This window comes from Chenopodium album, chromosome 14, assembly GCF_948465745.1.
Source record: "Chenopodium album chromosome 14, dcCheAlbu1.1, whole genome shotgun sequence".
In the NCBI taxonomy this organism is placed as follows: Eukaryota; Viridiplantae; Streptophyta; class Magnoliopsida; order Caryophyllales; family Amaranthaceae; genus Chenopodium; species Chenopodium album.
The window spans coordinates 15188295-15207812 of NC_137847.1; the positions used below are offsets into that span (position 1 = coordinate 15188295).

Genomic DNA, 19518 nt, shown 5'->3' on the forward strand with positions numbered 1-19518 from the left:
ATTGCACAATACTGTTTTCACCTGCTTGGGGAACCTTAGCCTTCTTAGGGCATGCCTGGAATTCCAGAAATTATGAAGGGGGTAATATCTAATGGTGTAGATTCTACTAGAGTATTGATTTAGAGAGTAATAATTCATTTTGTAAGGTTTAGCAACAAGCTTGGGATAAAAAACCACCACTTCATGGCAATCGGCAGCAACCACCATGTCGTTGCTAAATTTGAGACCGCCACGAGCATCACCTCACTTGAAAACCTTTTGTTCAACTATCTCTTCAACCAATGGCTTCGATTCAAGACACTTGTTCGTAATTCGCCGGAATTGATGAGCTATGGTGGCGGCTAGCAGGTTCCATCGGGCGGCTATTATGGCAGTCAACAGCTTCAATTGGGTGGAGCCCGTGGAGGGATATGGAGGTGAGTATATAGCAGGGGAGAAGGAAGATACAGTATAGCAGTGGAGTGTTTTTTTACAGGGGAATTATTACGTTAGGGGGGAGGTGGGTAGTTTTTAACCCCCTTTTTAAAGGAATAGGTTACCCCACTAATTAATTACCCTAGATCCAAACTTTTAAAAAATCCAGAATTATTACTCATGTATTTCTTTCCCCTCTCATTACACCCATTCCAGGCAGCCCCTTAAAGGTAAATAAAGAGGTTTAAAATCTTGCATGTAACTAGATCTGAAGAGTCATCTATTATCCTGATGATTGGTAAACTGGCAAAAGGATTCAAGAATGGTCATAAGGTTGATAAGTTCTCTCCACTCTTTTAGCTATGGATACCTCCTAAAGTTGAAATCACAAGAAGATTGTGCTGGTGACAATCCAAAGAGGCGTAGGGGAAAAGGGTGTTAAAATTTGCTATCATATGACCATATTTATGAATACCATGCAATCCTCACTTATTATATATATATATATATATATATATATATATATATATATATATATATATATATATATATTTTAATTGGGGAATATAAAAGCCAGGATGCCGGTAAAATAATTTTCCAAGAAATAGTGTAATGGTATTAATCTTATGATCTCATTCTAATCCAATACCCTGATCTGAACTTTTTCAATGTGCCTGTAAAATAATTTTTCAAGGATTACTCTAAGGAAAATAAGTTTATGTTCTTTTTAACAATACCTTTATCTGAACTTTTTCAACCTTATTTTGAACTTTTTGATCCTTCACTTGTAGCAACTTATTAGCCCTTAGTTTATAAAAACTCATTATCCCTTAGTTTATAGGAACCTATTAGCCCTAAACTTATATGAATTTATCAGCCTTTAAATTAACTTGATGAAATTGTGAGTTGAAAATGTTAGCCTCTGTTTGAAATTATTTGGAACTTGTTTTAGATCTGAACTTCACTATAAGAGGACATGAAGTGTTTGCCTTTGTATTCAACTTTCTAGTGCCAATTTCTTATTCCATTTGCTATATGCTTAAAAAGGTTGGGGAGGCTGCATTGTCCATTTTGCATAGCATGGTTGCCGCTCGGTCTGATCTAGATGATGCTGGTGAGATAGTCACCCCAACACCTAGGGTGAAGCGTATCTTATCAAGCCCACGTTGTCTTCCGCATATTTCTCAGGTATTATTTTGCTTACTTTTCAAATCATATCCTTGTTTGGTTCCCCTTTATTGTGAATTTTGGTATCTGTATGATACATGTTTATCAGCCTACATATGCAATTGTCCTGCGTGTTGTTACCTGTTTTCCTCTCTGAATGAGCTTAACACATAGTTATATTATCAACATTGCATGGAATGGCATCTATCAGGAAGATTGGTATGAGATGCTATAGATGTAGAATCTCAGTACAACTACACATTCTGAATTATTTTTGGTGATATTCTTTAATGAATGGCTCTGGATTGCCCTCTATTATAATATTTTTAGGCTTCTGTTACTTGGGTGTAGATCAGCATGGGTCAGCTACAGCTGTTTGAATTAATCTGAGTGATTTAATAGAATTCAATCACTGATAAAAATCGAATTACAGAACATACTGACTTAATTGATTACTCATAAGGGATTTAACTTTTACTGTGCAAGATAAGCTTTAATACTTATGTATGAAGATATCTCTGCTTTAAGATTGCACCTGGAGTCATGTAGTTCATATATGAACAGAGTGAGAACAAGGAGGCAAGAAAGAGAAAGAAAATGAAGTAGAGGCAGGAGAAACAAGTGTGTGAAAATATTCAGTTAGACAATTAAAGCTGAAATAATTTTGTCCTCAAAATTAAGACTTTGGCTTGTTTTGACCAAACACCAAATGATGTCCTTCATCCTATTGAAGCTTTAATGTCAGATTGAAGGGTATAGTTTTTTGATAAGCTTCCAGCTGTGGCATTATGCACCTCCTGGTCAAATTTTTAACATGAATCTAGGAGTGAGTGATGATGAGATCTTTCCTTGTTAATAACAGAAGGCACACAACAAAATCGTTCAAGTCCCCCCATTATAGATGACAGTAAAATGGTATTCTGCTTCGACTTTTCTTGAGGTTGCAAACAATCTATCTCTATTGAATTAAAAAAATGAATAATGAATTACTAAAATACTAACGTTAACCTCACTGGCTATCCATCTTCATTAATTGTGCAACATTTTAGAGGTTTACACTGATACAGATGCATACCAGGACATTCTGCTTTGACTTTTCTTGTTTGATACTGCTTAATGATGCTTTATTGTGAATAATTTACTGTTTTACAGTTATTTCACTATAATATTATTTTAGTTAAATCCTTCAAAATTTAAACTTCACTGACTGAATCCTCAGTAAATATGTTTACCTGTTATTGGTTAAATAGGCTATGCTCTCTGGAGAACCGAGTATTGTGGAGGCTGCTGCTGCATTGCTAAAGGCTGTTGTTACAAGAAATCCTAAGGCAATGATACGGCTTTATAGCACTGGGACATTTTATTTTGCCCTTGCCTACCCTGGGTCTAATCTTCATTCCATTTCACAACTTTTCCACATGACCCATGTGCATCAAGCATTTCATGGTGGGGAAGAAGCAGCTGTATCTTCTTCATTGCCATTGGCTAAACGTAGTGTTTTGGGTGGCCTCCTCCCAGAATCCTTGCTATATGTATTAGAGCGCTCTGGTCCAGCTGCATTCGCTGCAGCTATGGTCTCTGATTCTGATACTCCTGAGATTATATGGACCCACAAAATGAGGGCTGAGAATCTCATTCGACAGGTTATTACTTGAGCTCGTATTTTTTTAGCTGCATTTTTTATACTACTTATACATTGATAAATCTGATATATTTTCCCAAAGTTGATCGGATATTATCATATTTCATTATGCTTTAGCTCGTTTTCTTTTTAACTGCATTTTTTATACTACTTATACATTGAAAATCTGATAAATTCTCCCGAAGTTGATCTGATATTATCATATTTCATTATGCTTTAGGTTATCTGCATATTATCACTATGTTACTCGGTCATTATCATTAATGTCTGAGAGGTGTAATATTTTCATTTTATATACCTAAAGCTTTTGAGTTTTCTAACAGGTTTTGCAGCATCTTGGTGACTTTCCTCAGAAGTTGTCCCAACATTGCCATGCACTTTATGATTATGCTCCTATGCCACCAGTTACTTATCCTGAACTAAGGGATGAAATGTGGTGCCATCGTTATTATCTCAGGAATTTGTGTGACGAGATAAGATTTCCAAATTGGCCTATCGTTGAGCATGTTGAGTTTCTACAGTCATTATTGGCAATGTGGCGTGAAGAGCTGACACGAAAGCCCATGGATCTTTCTGAGGAAGAAGCTTGCAAGATATTGGAGATAAGTTTTGAGGACTTGTCAGCTGAAGATTCCTCAAAAAGTTACCTTTCTGAAATTTCTGAGGAAAATGGGAGCTTGTCCAAGAAAATTGAGAATATTGATGAAGAAAAATTGAAACGACAGTATAGGAAGTTGGCAATCAAATATCATCCTGACAAAAATCCTGAAGGACGGGAAATATTTCTTGCAGTCCAGAAAGCTTATGAGCGCCTGCAGGTAGCTCTTGATTTAATGTTCTTTTATCTACTTGTCTTTGTTAACTTACATGTATGATCTGCATAATGCATTTCAAGGTTTTACGTGTATATTACTGATTACTTCCTCTGCCTCACGTCTCACAATAGGTTTATTTTTCCTCCTACATTTACATTACTTCTTTTGGAGTTTTTTTTCCTTCCTACATTTACATTGCTTCCGTTGCCCCCATAATGTTTCTCACAACAGGGGTTTGGCACAATTATTATACGTAAAATATAGATGAGTATAGGATATTGTCAGTATTTTATTGTAAAGAATAAACCGGTGATAAAAGAAGGATAAAAAATTTATACCTTGTCCACTTTTGTGTATTTTCTGCTGACTGTTCATCTATTTAAATAAATAGTGGAATTAGTAAATTAAAACAGTTTTTTTTTTTTTTTTTTTTTTGGTTGTGTGGGGGGGGGGGGGGAGTGGGGGTAAGGAGAAGGCCCTATGGGCTGGAACCCTGTTCCGTCTAACTCAGCCTGGATTAGCAGTAAAGTCCCTAAGAAAGTGTGAGCCTGGGAGAAAGAGGGGGGGGGGGGGGGGGGGGGGGGCGCACAAGGGAGTTCCCACCCGTTAAGAGCCTTTTAAAGGGGTTGGATCCTACAACCTTGTTGAGAGAAGGATAAGTAAGAGAGATATGAAGATAAAAATGGAAAGGTGAAAATCAAATATGGCCATCCATTCAAGGAAATTGTGAAAATGTTGTGGTTGTTGGATGAATCTTACAGGCCTCCAACTTCAAGATTTGACCGTTTGAATATGACGCTTGTATTATTGTTTCCTTGGGTTTGTGACTATGGGGATCTTTTTGCCAGTGTTTTGGTTCATTTGGAGAGTGAAATATTATTGTAGATTGAAATAATGTAAAGTATTGTATTTATAGCTATCATTATCTAAGAAGGGAATGCTAAATTGATTATCCAACTGTGTTTTCCTTAACATATCTTTTTGACCTCAAATTACTGCTGCCTGTAATTCTTCTTGTCTCCAATCTGTGCTCAGACTAGGGGTGAGCGTAGCAGGATGTAAAAATCTCAGGACCCGGAACAGGAACTGGAACTTGTTGCGGTTCCGGTTCCCGAACGGGGTATCCTGTCTTTCAAAGTAAGCTTAATAGTTACTTGATAAAAAAAAATGGATGTTCACAATAAAAGCTTACAATTTTAATACAAATATAACAACAAACCAACATTTTCTAGTATATTTAATACAAAATTACAAATACTTATATTAATACCATTAATTAAACCTTTAAGAATAAGATGAAAAATGAATAAGAGGAGGGAGAGAGGTAGGTGACGACTGGTGTAGGATATGAGAAATGATGTATGAGCTTAGGGCCAGGTTTTTTTTTTTGGGCTTACTCAATTATAAGTTTGATATTGGGCTTTTATATATGGGCTTAAATGATAGGTTCCGATTTCGTGTACCCCCTATAGGGAACCTATTAGAACAGGGTAACCTATAGGTTCCGGGTCCAAACTTTTATTACCCGGAACCGAAACCTGTTGCAACAGGTTTCCAATTTTATTACCAGGTTCCAGAACACGGTTCCGAGCAGGTTCCGGTTCCAGGATGGTACCCTGAATTTTTCTCACCCCTAGCTCAGACCATGGTTTGTGTTATAAGAAGTGGAAGGTCATTTCATTACTCCACCATGTCTACTCGTTCTTTTTTGTTTTATTTGCTTTGCTTTATTCTCTTATAGGCATACCCCATAACCATCTTATCCCTCTTATCCCACAACTCCCACACACTCCCTCAATTCAATTTTTTCTTACACCCATCCACCTCTTTACACCTTTTTTTTTTTTTTTTTTTTTTTTTTTTTTTTTTTTTTAACTTTCTCTTACATTCACACCTTTTCCAAACTTCCTAAAATTACATACCTACAGTAACCAAGTAGAACATAGAAGAACAGAGGGAGTACAATTTAATTTGGCGACTGACTATAAGCTGACTTCTACATGGTTTTTGAGTACCTTTAAAAGCAATTTGCAACATTTTCTTTTGTGTCGATACATTTACATCTCTGTCAAACTCAATGTTTTGCTGAAAAGTGAGCTCTACTTCTGTTTTCTTTTTTCTTTTAGCTCTGTCTGCTGTTGTATGAGCAGATTGCTGAAACCTATGAGTATTAATGACCACATTTCAATAAACAATGTACTAGGTTAATTGGTAGAAGGTCTTGCATGTCAGTATTAAACTGTTTTTGAAACTAAATGTTCTATTAACGAGTAAAAATGACCATTTTAAATTTGCCATGCGATTTATGCTTTTTCAGTATGCATTGAGCTGAATATGGGTGCCCTTATCTAGTTTAACTTTCTTAAATTGTAGTTGTATATTAAAATTATATGCTAGTCATGATACTTAATGGGGTTGGACATAATCTGATGATTCAAGAATCTAATTGCAGGCCTGGCTTGATATTAAGCCCCTTTTAAAAATATATAATTTTTTTCTTTTGTTCTCAAACATAGAACTGCTTCTTTGCTTGTGAAGTGGCTGTCTATATCTTTTTTTTTCTCTCTTTTATTTTTTAATGTTATTATTATAATTATTATTATTTTTTTTTTTTTTTGTATAAAATTTTTTAAAGGCTTTCTTGACAAAGTGTGATATGAAAGGCTTGTGCAGTCTTTTGATCAGTTCACCTTATGTGACTCTTTGTAGGCTTCTATGCAAGGTTTGCAAGGTCCACAGCTATGGAGGGTGCTGCTTTTATTGAAGGGACAGTGTATCTTATACAGACGTTATGGAAATGTTTTAGAACCATTTAAGTATGCTGGATATCCAATGTTGCTCAGTGCAATCACTGTGGACAAGGATGATAATAATTTTTTGTCTTCTGATAGAGCATCACTTCTCGTTGCAGCCTCTGAGCTTACTTTCCTCACGTATACAGCTACTCTAATTATGTTTCAATTTTATAATTTACAGGTATTGCAGCTGTTGTATTTCCTGTTTGTAATAATTTTTTGCTTTCTTCTGTGTAGATGTGCATCTTCCTCTTTGAATGGAGAAGAGCTTGTGAGGGATGGTGGGATACAGCTTCTTGCAACTCTTCTTTCTCGTTGTATGTGTGTTGTACAGCCAACTACTGCGGCGAGTGAACCCTCTGCAATAATTGTCACAAATGTGATGCAAACATTTGCTGTTTTGAGCCAATTTGAGATTGCTAGGGTTGAGATGCTTCAATTATCTGGTCTAATTGAGGATATTGTACATTGCACTGAACTTGAGCTGACTCCTGGAGCGGTTGATGCTGCTCTTCAGACAATTGCTCATCTTTCTGTTTCATCTGAACTGCAAGATGCACTGATAAAGGCAGGGGTGCTATGGTATGTGGTTGAAGTGCATATTTTCTTTTATTAGTTAAGAGTAGTGATATTTGCCCCTAAGAGAAGAGGTGAGACATAAGATATGGGGAGATGAATGTGGTGGGAGGGAAGGTAAGTGTGTGATTGGTTGGTTGTATTAGCGCAGCCTACTAACTCTGGTAATATAGGCTGTGTTGGAATGACATTTTATTTAAAGTGGGCATTAAGTTCGTATGGAATAGAAATCAGGTTCTAAATTTGGATTAGTGCCGATTTTTATTGGATGATTCGTGATAAAAACCAGAAATCCAGATCTGTTGTTTGTAACCTTTGTTGTGAATAGGTTTGTAGCTTCCTATGATGACTAATTAGTTACATGTGGTGGTTTTCAGGTACCTGTTGCCTTTGTTGCTTCAGTATGATTCTACGGCAGAAGAATCCGATGTGATAGAGACACATGGCGTTGGTGCCAGTGTTCAAGTTGCTAAAAACTTGCATGCTGCTCGAGCATCTGAGGCCCTATCGAGGCTAAGTGGTCTATGTACAGATGTGGTTCCAGTGCCATATAATGAAGCTACAGTTGTTGCCCTTCAGGCTCTGCTAACCCCTAAGCTGGCTAGTATGTTGAAGGAACAAACACCAAGAGAACTATTATCAAAAGTAAATTCCAATTTGGAGTCCCCCGAGGTAGATTCCATTTTCTTTATCCATCATGACTATCTTACTACCAACTTATAAGCCAAAACATGTGCATATTTATCCTTACTCAGGCTAAGATACAGTTATATGTTTGTGGTTATTTTTTAATGTTCATTTGATGTGTATAATTTGAGACGTCAAAATAATAATGTCAATGAGAATTTAGAATCGTTCCACTTTAGTCTAATTGTAGCTTTGCATCCATAATAAGAACAGCTAAACAGAGTTTAAGATAAAATTTTGGAACTTAACTGTAAGCAGCCTTCTGTATCCATAATAATTGAAGCTGTTGTGTAGGTGCAACCAACAATATGCTTCAAGGTGACCTCTACATTTTTTTTTTTTTTGAAATAATAAAAAATCTGCTCAGTGTCCCCTCCGTTAACATGAACAAAGATGTCATCTCCATAGGCATTCATGTCAATCCAGAATCCCTATTTATGTCATGCCCTTATTATATCTTTGCCATCGAGTTCAAACTTGGCTTACCTTCAATTCTCTTAATATCTCCATTCCAACTCTCTATTCTTTGGTTCTATGTCCCTTGGCGTGGAATGCATCCAAAAGACAAAGGATAGTGAAACTTAACAGTACCTGAGGCGCGAGGCATTACGGGTCATGCTTTTTTTTCCCCCCTGGTTTAGGCTAAGCTATTTCGATGAGGCGCACCAAGTCGCAGCTTACACAACAGCTTTCTGAGAAATTTTTTTTATCGTTTATTATATTCGCCTATGGAGGTTAAGGAAATGCGCATGCTAAGATGGATGTGCGGGTACAATCTAAGAGATAGAATCAGAAATGAGGTTATTAGCAAAAAAGTGGGTGTCGTAGGCATTGCAGACAAACCAAGGGAAAACCGTCTGTGTTGGTTTGGGCATGTAAGACGGAGACTTGAGGGTGCACCGGTACGAAGAGTGAAAAAGTGGGACCATGGAGGGGTTAAACGAGGGAGAGGGAGACCGAAATGACTTGGTTGGAATGAGTTAGGAAGGATATGAAGCATATGGATTTGCATAAGAATGAGGTATTTGATCGTAAGGGATGGAGGCGGAAAATTTTTGTGGATGACTCTACGAAATAATCACTTTTTGTTCATATAGCTGACCCCACTTATGGGATTTAGGCTTTGATTGATTCACTAAGGCGCGCCTTAGGCACTGAAACAATAGAAAAGCCGTTTGGGGGGTTTAATATATAAAAAATTCAAATTTTATAACTCCAATATGTCCAGTAAAAGAAAAGTAATATAAGGGCAATCTCTGGAGCTGCAGGATTCAGCAGTATTTGAATTAATGTAGAAAAATATCAAATTTTTTATAATCTGGCATTTATTAATCACTCAAGCCCTTTGGCTCCCTTTAGTTGCCCATATAAGGAGCCTTTTTAGGTTGATTACAATAGTTGCTGATCTGCTGAAGAACTACCCAATTTTCCCAGTAGAAATGTCTTCAACTTTCCTGATAGATAGTAATGCTGCCCATCTCCAGTTTGTCTTGGAACCTCAAGATTAGGCTGGTCTTTCCCAGGGCTCTATCTTACTCCTGCTTGCATAGAGAATACATGCTTGTGGATGTTGAGAGGCTCACAGTGGAATTTCAGACTAGCCTTATTATCAATTTCTAATACCCGGATACTGCACCTCCAATTTTCTTTATAATTGTATTTTATGTATTAATATATATTTTAAGGATTTTAATAGATTTTTTTTTCTCAATTACAGATTATATGGAATTCTTCAACACGGTCTGAACTGTTGAAGTTTGTTGAGGAGCAGCGTACATCACAAGGTCCTGATGGCTCATATGATCTTAAAGATTCACATGAATTCACATATACTTCTCTATCCAAGGAGCTCTGTGTTGGAAATGTTTACTTAAGGGTCTACAATGATCAACCAGATTTTGAGATCAGTGAACCAGATGGTTTCTGTATTGCCCTTGTTGATTTTATTTATTCTATAGTACATGAGCAAAGCCATACCACTTTACTTCCGAGTACTGAAGATCTAAGTGCCTCCAAAAATACAAAGTCTGAATCGGAAAATGAATTGGAAGATCAGTCACATGGTCAGCTGACTACTAGTCGTGATGATTCTATAATTGTTTCTGATGCAACGGTTTCAAAAGAAGATGATTCAAGTGTGCTGAAAAAACTACTGTCTGCGTTGACTTCACTTAAGGTATTTAGATTCCTGTGCTAAAGATTCTAGTGTGAGCTCCTTATTAAATTGTATTTATGGAATTAATTGTGTTGCAGAACCTGCTGACTAGTAATCCAAATTTGGCTTCCGTTTTTTCAACCAACGAAAGGCTTTTACCTATATTTGAATGCTTTTCGGTTTCTGATGCATCCACTACTGGAATATCTCAACTGTGCTTGAATGTGCTGTCTCTCTTGACTGCCTATGCTCCCTGTTTAGAAGCTATGGTTGCTGATGGATCTAGTCTTCTTCTCCTACTTCAAATGCTCCATTCTTCTCCGAGCTGCCGTGAAGGGGCTCTTCATGTACTTTCAGCCTTAGCAAGCACATCAGAACTTGCATGGGCAGCTGCGAAGCATGGTGGAGTAGTTTATATTCTCGAAATTTTGCTTCCATTGCAAGGTAAGATTGGAGTGGCTTCAAATTAATGTTTTCACAAAAGCGTCATTTCCTTGTTAATAATACCTACTTCCTTGCACAGAAGAAATATCTTTGCCGCAGAGAGCGGCTGCAGCCTCTTTGTTAGGTAGACTTGTTGGCCAGCCCATGCATGGGCCTCGTGTCGCTATTACATTGGCACGATTCTTTCCAGATGGTCTGGTATCAATAATTAGAGATGGTCCTGGTGAAGCTGTGGTTTATGTCCTTGATCAAACAACTGAGACACCAGAACTTGTCTGGACCCCAGCTATGGCAGCTTCCTTATCTGCACAAATTGCAACTATGGCTTCAGATTTGTATAAGGAACAGATGAAGGGCCCTGTTATTGACTGGGATGTACCTGAACAAGCATCCAGCCAGCAAGAAATGAGAGATGAGCCGCAGGTATGCAATCATGTTTTCGTTATGTAATTTGTATAGTTTATCTATTTATTTTATTCGTGAGTAAACTCACAATATTGGTCACAGGTTGCTGGAATATATGTGAGATTATTTTTGAAGGATCCAAAGTTTCCTCTTAGAAATCCAAAAAGATTCCTAGAAGGACTCCTTGACCAGTATGTTTCGTCAGTGGCCGCTACACATTATGACACACAAGCTTCCGATCCTGAACTTCCACTGCTTCTTTCTGCTGCACTTGTATCACTGCTACGAGTGCATCCTACCCTTGCAGATCACGTAGGATACCTTGGGTATGTGCCAAAACTTGTTGCTGCAATGGCTTATGAAGGAAGGAGAGAGACAATGGCTTCAAGTGATGCTAAAAATGGAAGCTTGGATGTGGATGGTAGTTATGATACTGAAGATGCTTCATCACAGCTCAATAAACAAACTCCAAGAGAACGTATTCGTCTTAGCTGTTTGCGTGTGTTGCATCAACTTGCAGCAAGTACAACATGTGCTGAGGCTATGGCTGCAACTAGTGCAGGAACTCCTCAGGTAAACTCTGCTGTATTCCCAAAAAAGAGCAAATAACATCATTACATCACATCAAAGTTAGAGCTGCATGATAGCCTGTTTTCTATTTTATAATGAAAAGAGTGCATCATCTACAATATTATGAATTTTTGTTATGTAATGTCATTTTGCATTTAAATTTTGACTTAGAAATGTCTTCCTATCTTTAACTAATATTGTGACATGTTCTTATGCCTGCTTCTAATTGTTGAGGAACTATACTGTTAACTTTTGGATCATTAGGATAGAAAATGTTGTAGCGTATACTTTAAGTCTTCTATCATATGCATTAGAGTTTCATGTCAATGAATTATGCATATTTATTGTCCAAAAGGAATTTTGTTTGTACGAGTTTGGTTCAAGGGTGATATGTGATTCCTATTAATGTTTTTATGAAATAGATGAAAAACTTCTGAACCATTTTGCGTGAGCTTGTGATAAGGATCTTAATGACCCTACCGTGAAAGGAGGATGAATCTCGAATAGTTTCTTAACTGATTAATATGTGCATGTCATTCCTGAATCATCTCCTACTTTATAATATAATATTGAAAATCATATTTGTATTGTCAAATCAAGTGTTAGGGTTTGGGTTGGTTTCAAATGATATGGAGTCATATTGGGTCATCTCTAGGTGGGTCAGTTTTTAATAGCTCTATTAATTTCAGGCAACATAGCTTGCTTTCTTTTGTCAATTAGCAGTAGTTGAGTACAACTCCAAGCTTAGTAATCTTAATAGGCGTGTTGGGCTTTTTCTAAACAGCCCAATCAAATAAGCATATCCACAAGTAAGAGTGTGTCAAAACTATGTTAATATTTAAGCAAAAAAAAATTAAAAAAAAAAAAATAACAAGCAAGCACATCACGTGTCCTCAACCTAAGTCACACATGATAAAGCAGACTTGCCAAGAGAGTCTAATATAAAGCCCAACAAGTCAACATAGATATTAATAGGTGTATGCAAGTATGGAAGCACAATAGTCTTGTCCTTGCATTGGTCCCCAAGCTCCATCAGGTTGCTTTCTAGGGCTTTTATAATCAGATGAAGCGATACATATTTATCAAAAAGTATGAGGTATGGTCTCCAGATAGGGAGATGATTATATGAAGGAAAAGGTGAGCTGTCTCTGTAAGTAAAAGTTCTACTCCTGTTTTTGCTGAATCTTTGTTGAAAGTTGAAATTTGACAATGGATGTTGATTGATTATTATAATTTAATGTTTATGGTGTTACTAAATGTAGCTATCTGATATTCAAAATCCATTTTAGGTTATTATGGAGTCAAACACCTCTTGAAGGATTTATTTATTTTTTTTTTCTTGGGGAATAAATTGGTTTGCAGATCCATCAAACCTAATTTTCAAATTTTGGTTCTCTACATGAAAGGAATACAAGGATCAGATATATTAGGGCAAAGCTTTTCTATGTAAAATAACATAAAAAAAAAAAAAAAAATAGCAAAGAAGAAAAGTATCTTTTTCTGAGTTCATTGTGTTGCTGCAGCCAGTTCTAGCATGGAGCCTCAGTTGTGTTTTCCCTGGCTCTAGCTTTAACTTCCGAAGGATTACTGCCCCCTATCTTACAGTCTTTAATGTATTTTTTTTTTTTTTTGGTTTGTTGTGGGGATGGAGGGGTTGAGGATTGCTTTGTATGAAAGCTATTTGAGTTGTAAATGAGGATTGAATGAGCTCTTTGAATATAGTAATTATTTAGGAAAGTAACTTAAGTAATAACCGCTGAAATCATTATTGTACATGTATCAACTTCTCATAAAACAATTTCCCACCAAAACTATATGTGACATCATCTTTTTTTTTTTTTTCTTTTTTTTTTTTTACCCCTTTTAAGCTAAAGACTTGGAAAGGGTAGACTAATTATACATTTTCCTGAAAGCTTTTATGACTAAGGCTCTGTTCACTTCACCTTATTTTTGTTGAAGTAAAATTATTTTACTGAACTGAAATTATTTTTGCTGAACTTAAATTATTTTTATTGAACTGAAATTATTTTTACTGAACTGAAATTATTTTTGCTGAATTGAAATTATTTTTACTAATTTTCTATTTTATTTCTTCTTTAAAGATACTGAATTTTACTGAACTGAAATTATGTTTACTAAACTGAACTTATTTTTACTGAACTGAAATTATTTTTACTTAACAAAACTTATTTTTACAGAACTGAAATTATTTTTACTTATCAGAACTTATTTTTACTTAACTGCTAAACTGAACTTATTTTCACTGAACTGAAATTATTTTTACTTAATATTATTTTTTTAAGGTGAAGTGAACAGGGCCTAAATGGACTAACTACTACACTATTTTCTATGGAGTTAAAAAAAAAGGGTTAAAATAATCATTTAATCATATTACGAACAAATAAGCGAAATATTAATTGTTTAAATCGTGCATTGCACGGGATTTAAATGGTTGGGTAATATGGAACATCGCAATGTCAGTCTTTGACTTGATATAATTTTTAGCTTAGAGTTATGCATGTCTGGACTGTTTTACATATTATGCTGATTTTCTGATATTGCATAACTGATGATTAAACACTTTCATCTGACTACTCAATGACCTCATATACATATTCATGTGTTCTATCTTTCTACTCCTTTTCTTCAGGTTGTTCCACTTTTGATGAAAGCCATTGGATGGCAAGGTGGAAGCATACTAGCCCTTGAGACTCTTAAACGTGTTGTGGTTGCTGGAAATCGTGCCAGGGATGCACTTGTCGCACAGGGGCTTAAGTAAGTTTTTGAAGTTTGAATTCCTTTTGGCCTATAATTAGTTTAGTATACTTTGCTTCCTCATAGAAAAATATTTGCTACATTATAAAATTTGCCATTCTTTTTCCATGGGTGAGGGAGGATTTGAGAACTCTGGAATATGTAGTGGGTCTGTAGGAATTTCAGAAATGACCACTGAAACACTTAAGCTAGATTACCTGAAATAGTTCTGATATGCTTTTTTTTTTTTTTTTTTTTTGGTTTGGTCTTGTCTGATTTGGTCTCTTCATATGCCTAATCTTTGATCTTTTTGTGCATTTGTATAAAAGAAATGACATCATCAAGCAGGCTCTTGTTACATTCATATTAATTTCCAATTATTTATTCTCTATATATTTTTTAATAAGGATTTAAAGATATTGGCAATAAGCTAACGGAGATGAAACCTGATTTGGTGTGATATGTCTTAATTTTTCAAAAGAATAATTGTTAAGTCCCTATTAAGATTTGGTGCATGGTGGATTCCATACTGGTGGTGGTTATTCCTTTGGTCTCCTACTCTCCAGGCAAAGGGGAGATGGCAAAAGTCATAGAACTTTTGTATGAATTGTACAATTCTCTATATGTAATAAATCTAATTTTTATCTGTTCAGCTATTTAAACAATCCTTAAACCTTAAGAACTAAGGCAGAAAGGATTTCAGGAATTGGTTGTTGATTCATAAAATATGCCCCTTTTGTTCCTAAGTAAATGCATCATTTGTCCTATTTAGCCATTCCCATGTAAATGCATGACTTCTATAAATGGTAATTTTGTATAGTAGTTTTAATTCTCTTTCATAAGACATGGTCTCACTCTTTTTTGTTTTGTTGTTTTTGTTGTTGTTTCTCTCTTATGGCTTTCTATCTTTTTAATAGATATGAAAATCCCTTTTATTAGAATAAATTATTCACCCGCTCCCCTACTTTCACAATATTATTGGTATTGTCCAAAAATTCTCCTAGAATTATGTACCCATACAAGTGATGCATTTTTTATGGAAAGGAGGGAGTAAATATGAGTGTAGTTAACTTTTTTACAATTTGCCTTCCTATCCCTGCTCCCTTGGAAAGTATGGAAACAAAACTTGGCTATCTTCCTGGATACAAATTATGAAATATCCTTTGAAGTTTTGACTTTGAGATGGTTGACAAGGATAATTAATGAGATTCCACTCAATTCACAAGGACTCAGAGTTGCTTTCCACATTTATCTTCTTACTTTTTTTCATTAAAAAAATGCCACAAAGTTACTATATGCTTCATTATGGTGAATTCACTGACATGTTATATTTGCCAGTGTCTTTGGATTTTCTTTTCTTCTGGACAAACTAGTTTCGATAACTATTCTCATAATTGGTTCGTGATTTGGCTAGGGTTGGGCTTGTCGATGTTCTTCTTGGTCTACTTGACTGGCGAGCAGGTGGAAGGAATGGATTTTGCTCACAGATGAAGTGGAACGAATCTGAAGCATCAATTGGCCGTGTGCTTGCTGTTGAGGTTGTGGTTACTCTATACTGTTAATTTCTCCAGCATAATTCATTTCGAGCCTCAACTCACATATCAGCCTGTTGACCCAATAACCAATCTTATAAAACTGAATGAGTGAAATTGTTTTAATCCTACGCACTCCACATTCCACACTATCTGCTTGTCATGAATTCTTGGGTACTTTAGTTAGACTTGATATTTTAATAATGTTAGAGAAATGTCGCTTGTGACCAAGATTACTTCTCAGTGTGTACTGAGCTTGGTGTTCTCATGTTCATGTTCACGATTGAGTTCATCATCAAATTGGATTTAAAGTTCGACTTTGATCCTTCAAATAAGCAGCTAAAACATGTTTTCAAACTCAGTTTATGTTGTAACTAGTGTGCTTGAGCAGAGCATTAGTATCATTTAAACTCGGCTCTAATGAGGCTGCTCTTTTTCTAAATTGAACTCATAAGCAAGATTGATCTCTTATAGCTTGTTTAGTTATATCATAGTATCTTATATAAGCTTGATTCTCTTTACTCTTAACGCAAGTTTAACCTTAACATTTAGTACCTTAAATAACATGACAATAATAACTGAACTCATTTTGTAAAAATAATACTTTAAATATGCAATGAAAAACTAAAATAGCTTCAAGCTATCTCTCTAAACAAAAATAAGTGGTCATTCTTGTTTTTAAAATAATTGAATTTGTCATTTTTGAATATAATAACTGTAAATAAATATGCATATATGTGTATCCCACTATCCCTATGTTAGTGTTCAAGGATTCAATCTTATTTGCTGAACAAGAATATACACTTGTTGAATCTTGGTTCATCTGTTAAAATAAATTTTTAAGGAGCTTTTTTCTAAGCCCAAGTTTAACTTCACTAATTGTTTTGGATCATTGTTACCCTTTGCCACATCCCTAGTAACTAGTTCTTGTGACATGTGAAATATTAATCTTATCAGCAGATGTGCTACACAACTTTTGAACATTTTCTTCCTGTAAGTAATCATCTAATATATAATTTTTATGCTGCTTATCCAGGTGTTGCATGCATTTGCAACAGAAGGAGCCCATTGCAGTAGTGTGCGTGAGATATTGGATGCCTCTGATGTAAGTTCACTTTTCCTTGGTGCCACTGTGTTTTAATTTTGGGTGAGGGATGTGGCATGTCGCAAAATTTTACTACATGGAGAAGTGAAAAGTTTGAATATAAGATTATCTGACAGCAACATAATAGAAGAAAATAATGAATGGCTTCTTTTTCTACTATCACTGCTCTTTTCATTTTTAGAGAAGGAAGCCAATTAAGGCACCTGGTGCAATGAGTTAATGGCAGCTCCCTAATTCACACTCCAGCTAGGGTTAGTCTTGCTAATGAAGGTGGATGACCTGAATCTGAATGCTTAATCGGCTAAATGTAACAAAACTTGAGTAATACCTGACGGTCCTGACCAAATCATGTTTTTAAACAAAAAATAAATAAAAAATTGTTGTCCAAACCACGTTTTTTTAAGACACCTGATTTTCTTTTTTTTTTTTTTTTTTTTGTGAAGTACCCTATGTTAAAACCTGGCACATTTTTAAGCGTTGAATGCAAGCACATTCTTAAAAGACTAAAAAGTCTCTCGCTTACATCTCCAAACTCTAATTTTGTCATTAATCAAGTCGATGTGTTTAGGAGAGTTGAGATTTCTTACAAATGAGGTCTTACTAAATCACATGTACATTGAAAATAAATTTTAATTTTGAACAATGACCTAATTCGCAATGCAAGATCAGGTATGCTAACGTGACGCAATTTGATACCTAGTTTGGTAAGTTTAATCCAGAATGGTACCGCTCATATGACCATTTCACTTTTTTTGGATTGCAGTCCATTGGTTTTGAGGGGGTGGGTGGGGTTGATTAGTAAATCAGGTTACTGTTCTTAATAAAGTAAAAAATTTACTTAATTTTACAATATTTTCGAATGTGTATTATGTAAACCGGTAATTAGTACTTCCTTATCCCTATTTAGGTCGACACTTTTTTTTTTTTTTTTTTTTTTTTGTGCAAATTTAGTTCGACACAGTCGTAAGCAAAGTTAATCAATTTTTTTTTATATATTTTTTTATATGGTAGTAGGGTATTTATTTATTTTATTAGTTAGTGGGTAGTATGATTTTTTTTTTATTATAATTAGTGGGTAGTGGGTTTTTTCTATTATAGTTAAGTGGATAGTGGATTCATGTCATTTATAGAAAGAAATAGAACTATGTCAACTAAATAGAGACGAGTTTATGAGAAAATGTGTCAGCTAATCTTGGGCAGAGGGAGTATAATTGTATGGAGATGCATTAACTTGAAGAAACTGGTGGGGGATTTTTGGTAAAACAAAAAACTCTACATTTTTTTGTTATATTCTTTCAGGTGATTTTTGCCTTATAGTGTATAGACCATATAATAGATTACCACTTCTGAGAGTCCAAGACTGAAGTAGTTATCCCTCTAGTTTCAGTGTTTGGTTATCTAAGAATAGGGTGTTTCACTTCTTTTTGCAGGTATGGAATGCTTACAAGGATCAAAGGCATGACCTCTTTCTTCCTTCGAATGCCCAATCTGCTGCTGCTGGTGTTGCTGGCCTGATTGAAAGCGATTCTTCGAGAATGACCTATGCCCTAACAGCACCCCCATCAGGGCCAACACAACCCTCCATAACAAGGTCATCTCCGTCTACATCAAATGGGGGGCAGGACCTATACCAATAATAAGAAACTATAGACGAGTCTTTTGGTTTCTCTAAAGGACCTTGAAGTTCTGTGTATAGGTTGTTGTACAGTTTCTCATTTTATTTTGCTTTCTCATTTTTTGTGGCCCGATCTTGTTCAGATTTGAGTGGGTTTTGTATAGGTATAACGCTACGATCATTGTAAATGGCATTTTTTGCTTTTAGTCCGAAGTACAGTAGATAAGCAAGTAATTAGCTGGTGTTACCACTAATCACTAACCACTTAACAAAACCTGTTTACTGCCTCCAATACCCCTAGGATTTAATAAATACTCATACTAATATTTTGGGATGAAAGAAACACTTCGTATAACTTATGAAGAAATAAATGCATACGAAGTATATTTTTGCCATTATAATCGGTTCGTTTGTTTTACTTTAGTATACATTTTTGCAATATAGGTTTTAGTACGTTCCTTACTTCCATTTTATGATACAAATTATCATTTTTGGAATGAGTTGCTCCACATCACAAAAATCTTGATTAAAGTAGGGTAGAGGTCACAACTTCCCTAGATTTCACATCTTAGGGGACCTCTAAAGTTGGAGTAGGGGTGATCATGGAGAAAATACCTATTGATATGCCATATTAACAGTTTTTATTAATATAGGGGTACAATGGTCTTTTTGATCTGTTTAGCAAGTCTAGTGAAGTAAATTTGCCACCAAGAACAGTACTACCTCACTAGATGCTAATTTGCATCGTTAACTCTGTCATCTCCATTTCCACTTCTTCTTCACTCAAAATTTAAACCATTAATGGAGAATTTAGCGGCTGCAATGGACAAGTCAAAGGTGAT

At 35.5% G+C, this 19518-nt stretch overlaps 1 protein-coding gene across 2 annotated transcripts in view; it reads left to right on the forward strand.

Moving 5' to 3' along the window:
* Positions 1-19077, forward strand: part of LOC145580095 (dnaJ homolog subfamily C GRV2-like) — a 30774-nt gene extending 11697 nt beyond the window's left edge. For both annotated transcript variants that reach the window (XM_081637435.1, XM_081637436.1), the window contains 14 exons: positions 1462-1602; positions 2832-3224; positions 3547-4041; positions 6748-6971; positions 7071-7415; positions 7787-8081; positions 9814-10272; positions 10350-10695; positions 10775-11118; positions 11203-11673; positions 14321-14445; positions 15839-15962; positions 16993-17061; positions 18492-19077. In XM_081637435.1, the coding sequence (XP_081493561.1) occupies positions 1462-1602; positions 2832-3224; positions 3547-4041; positions 6748-6971; positions 7071-7415; positions 7787-8081; positions 9814-10272; positions 10350-10695; positions 10775-11118; positions 11203-11673; positions 14321-14445; positions 15839-15962; positions 16993-17061; positions 18492-18698 (4038 nt within the window). In that variant the 3' untranslated portion in view covers positions 18699-19077. The remainder of the gene's footprint in view (positions 1-1461; positions 1603-2831; positions 3225-3546; positions 4042-6747; positions 6972-7070; positions 7416-7786; positions 8082-9813; positions 10273-10349; positions 10696-10774; positions 11119-11202; positions 11674-14320; positions 14446-15838; positions 15963-16992; positions 17062-18491) is intronic.
* Positions 19078-19518: the final 441 nt, after the last annotated feature.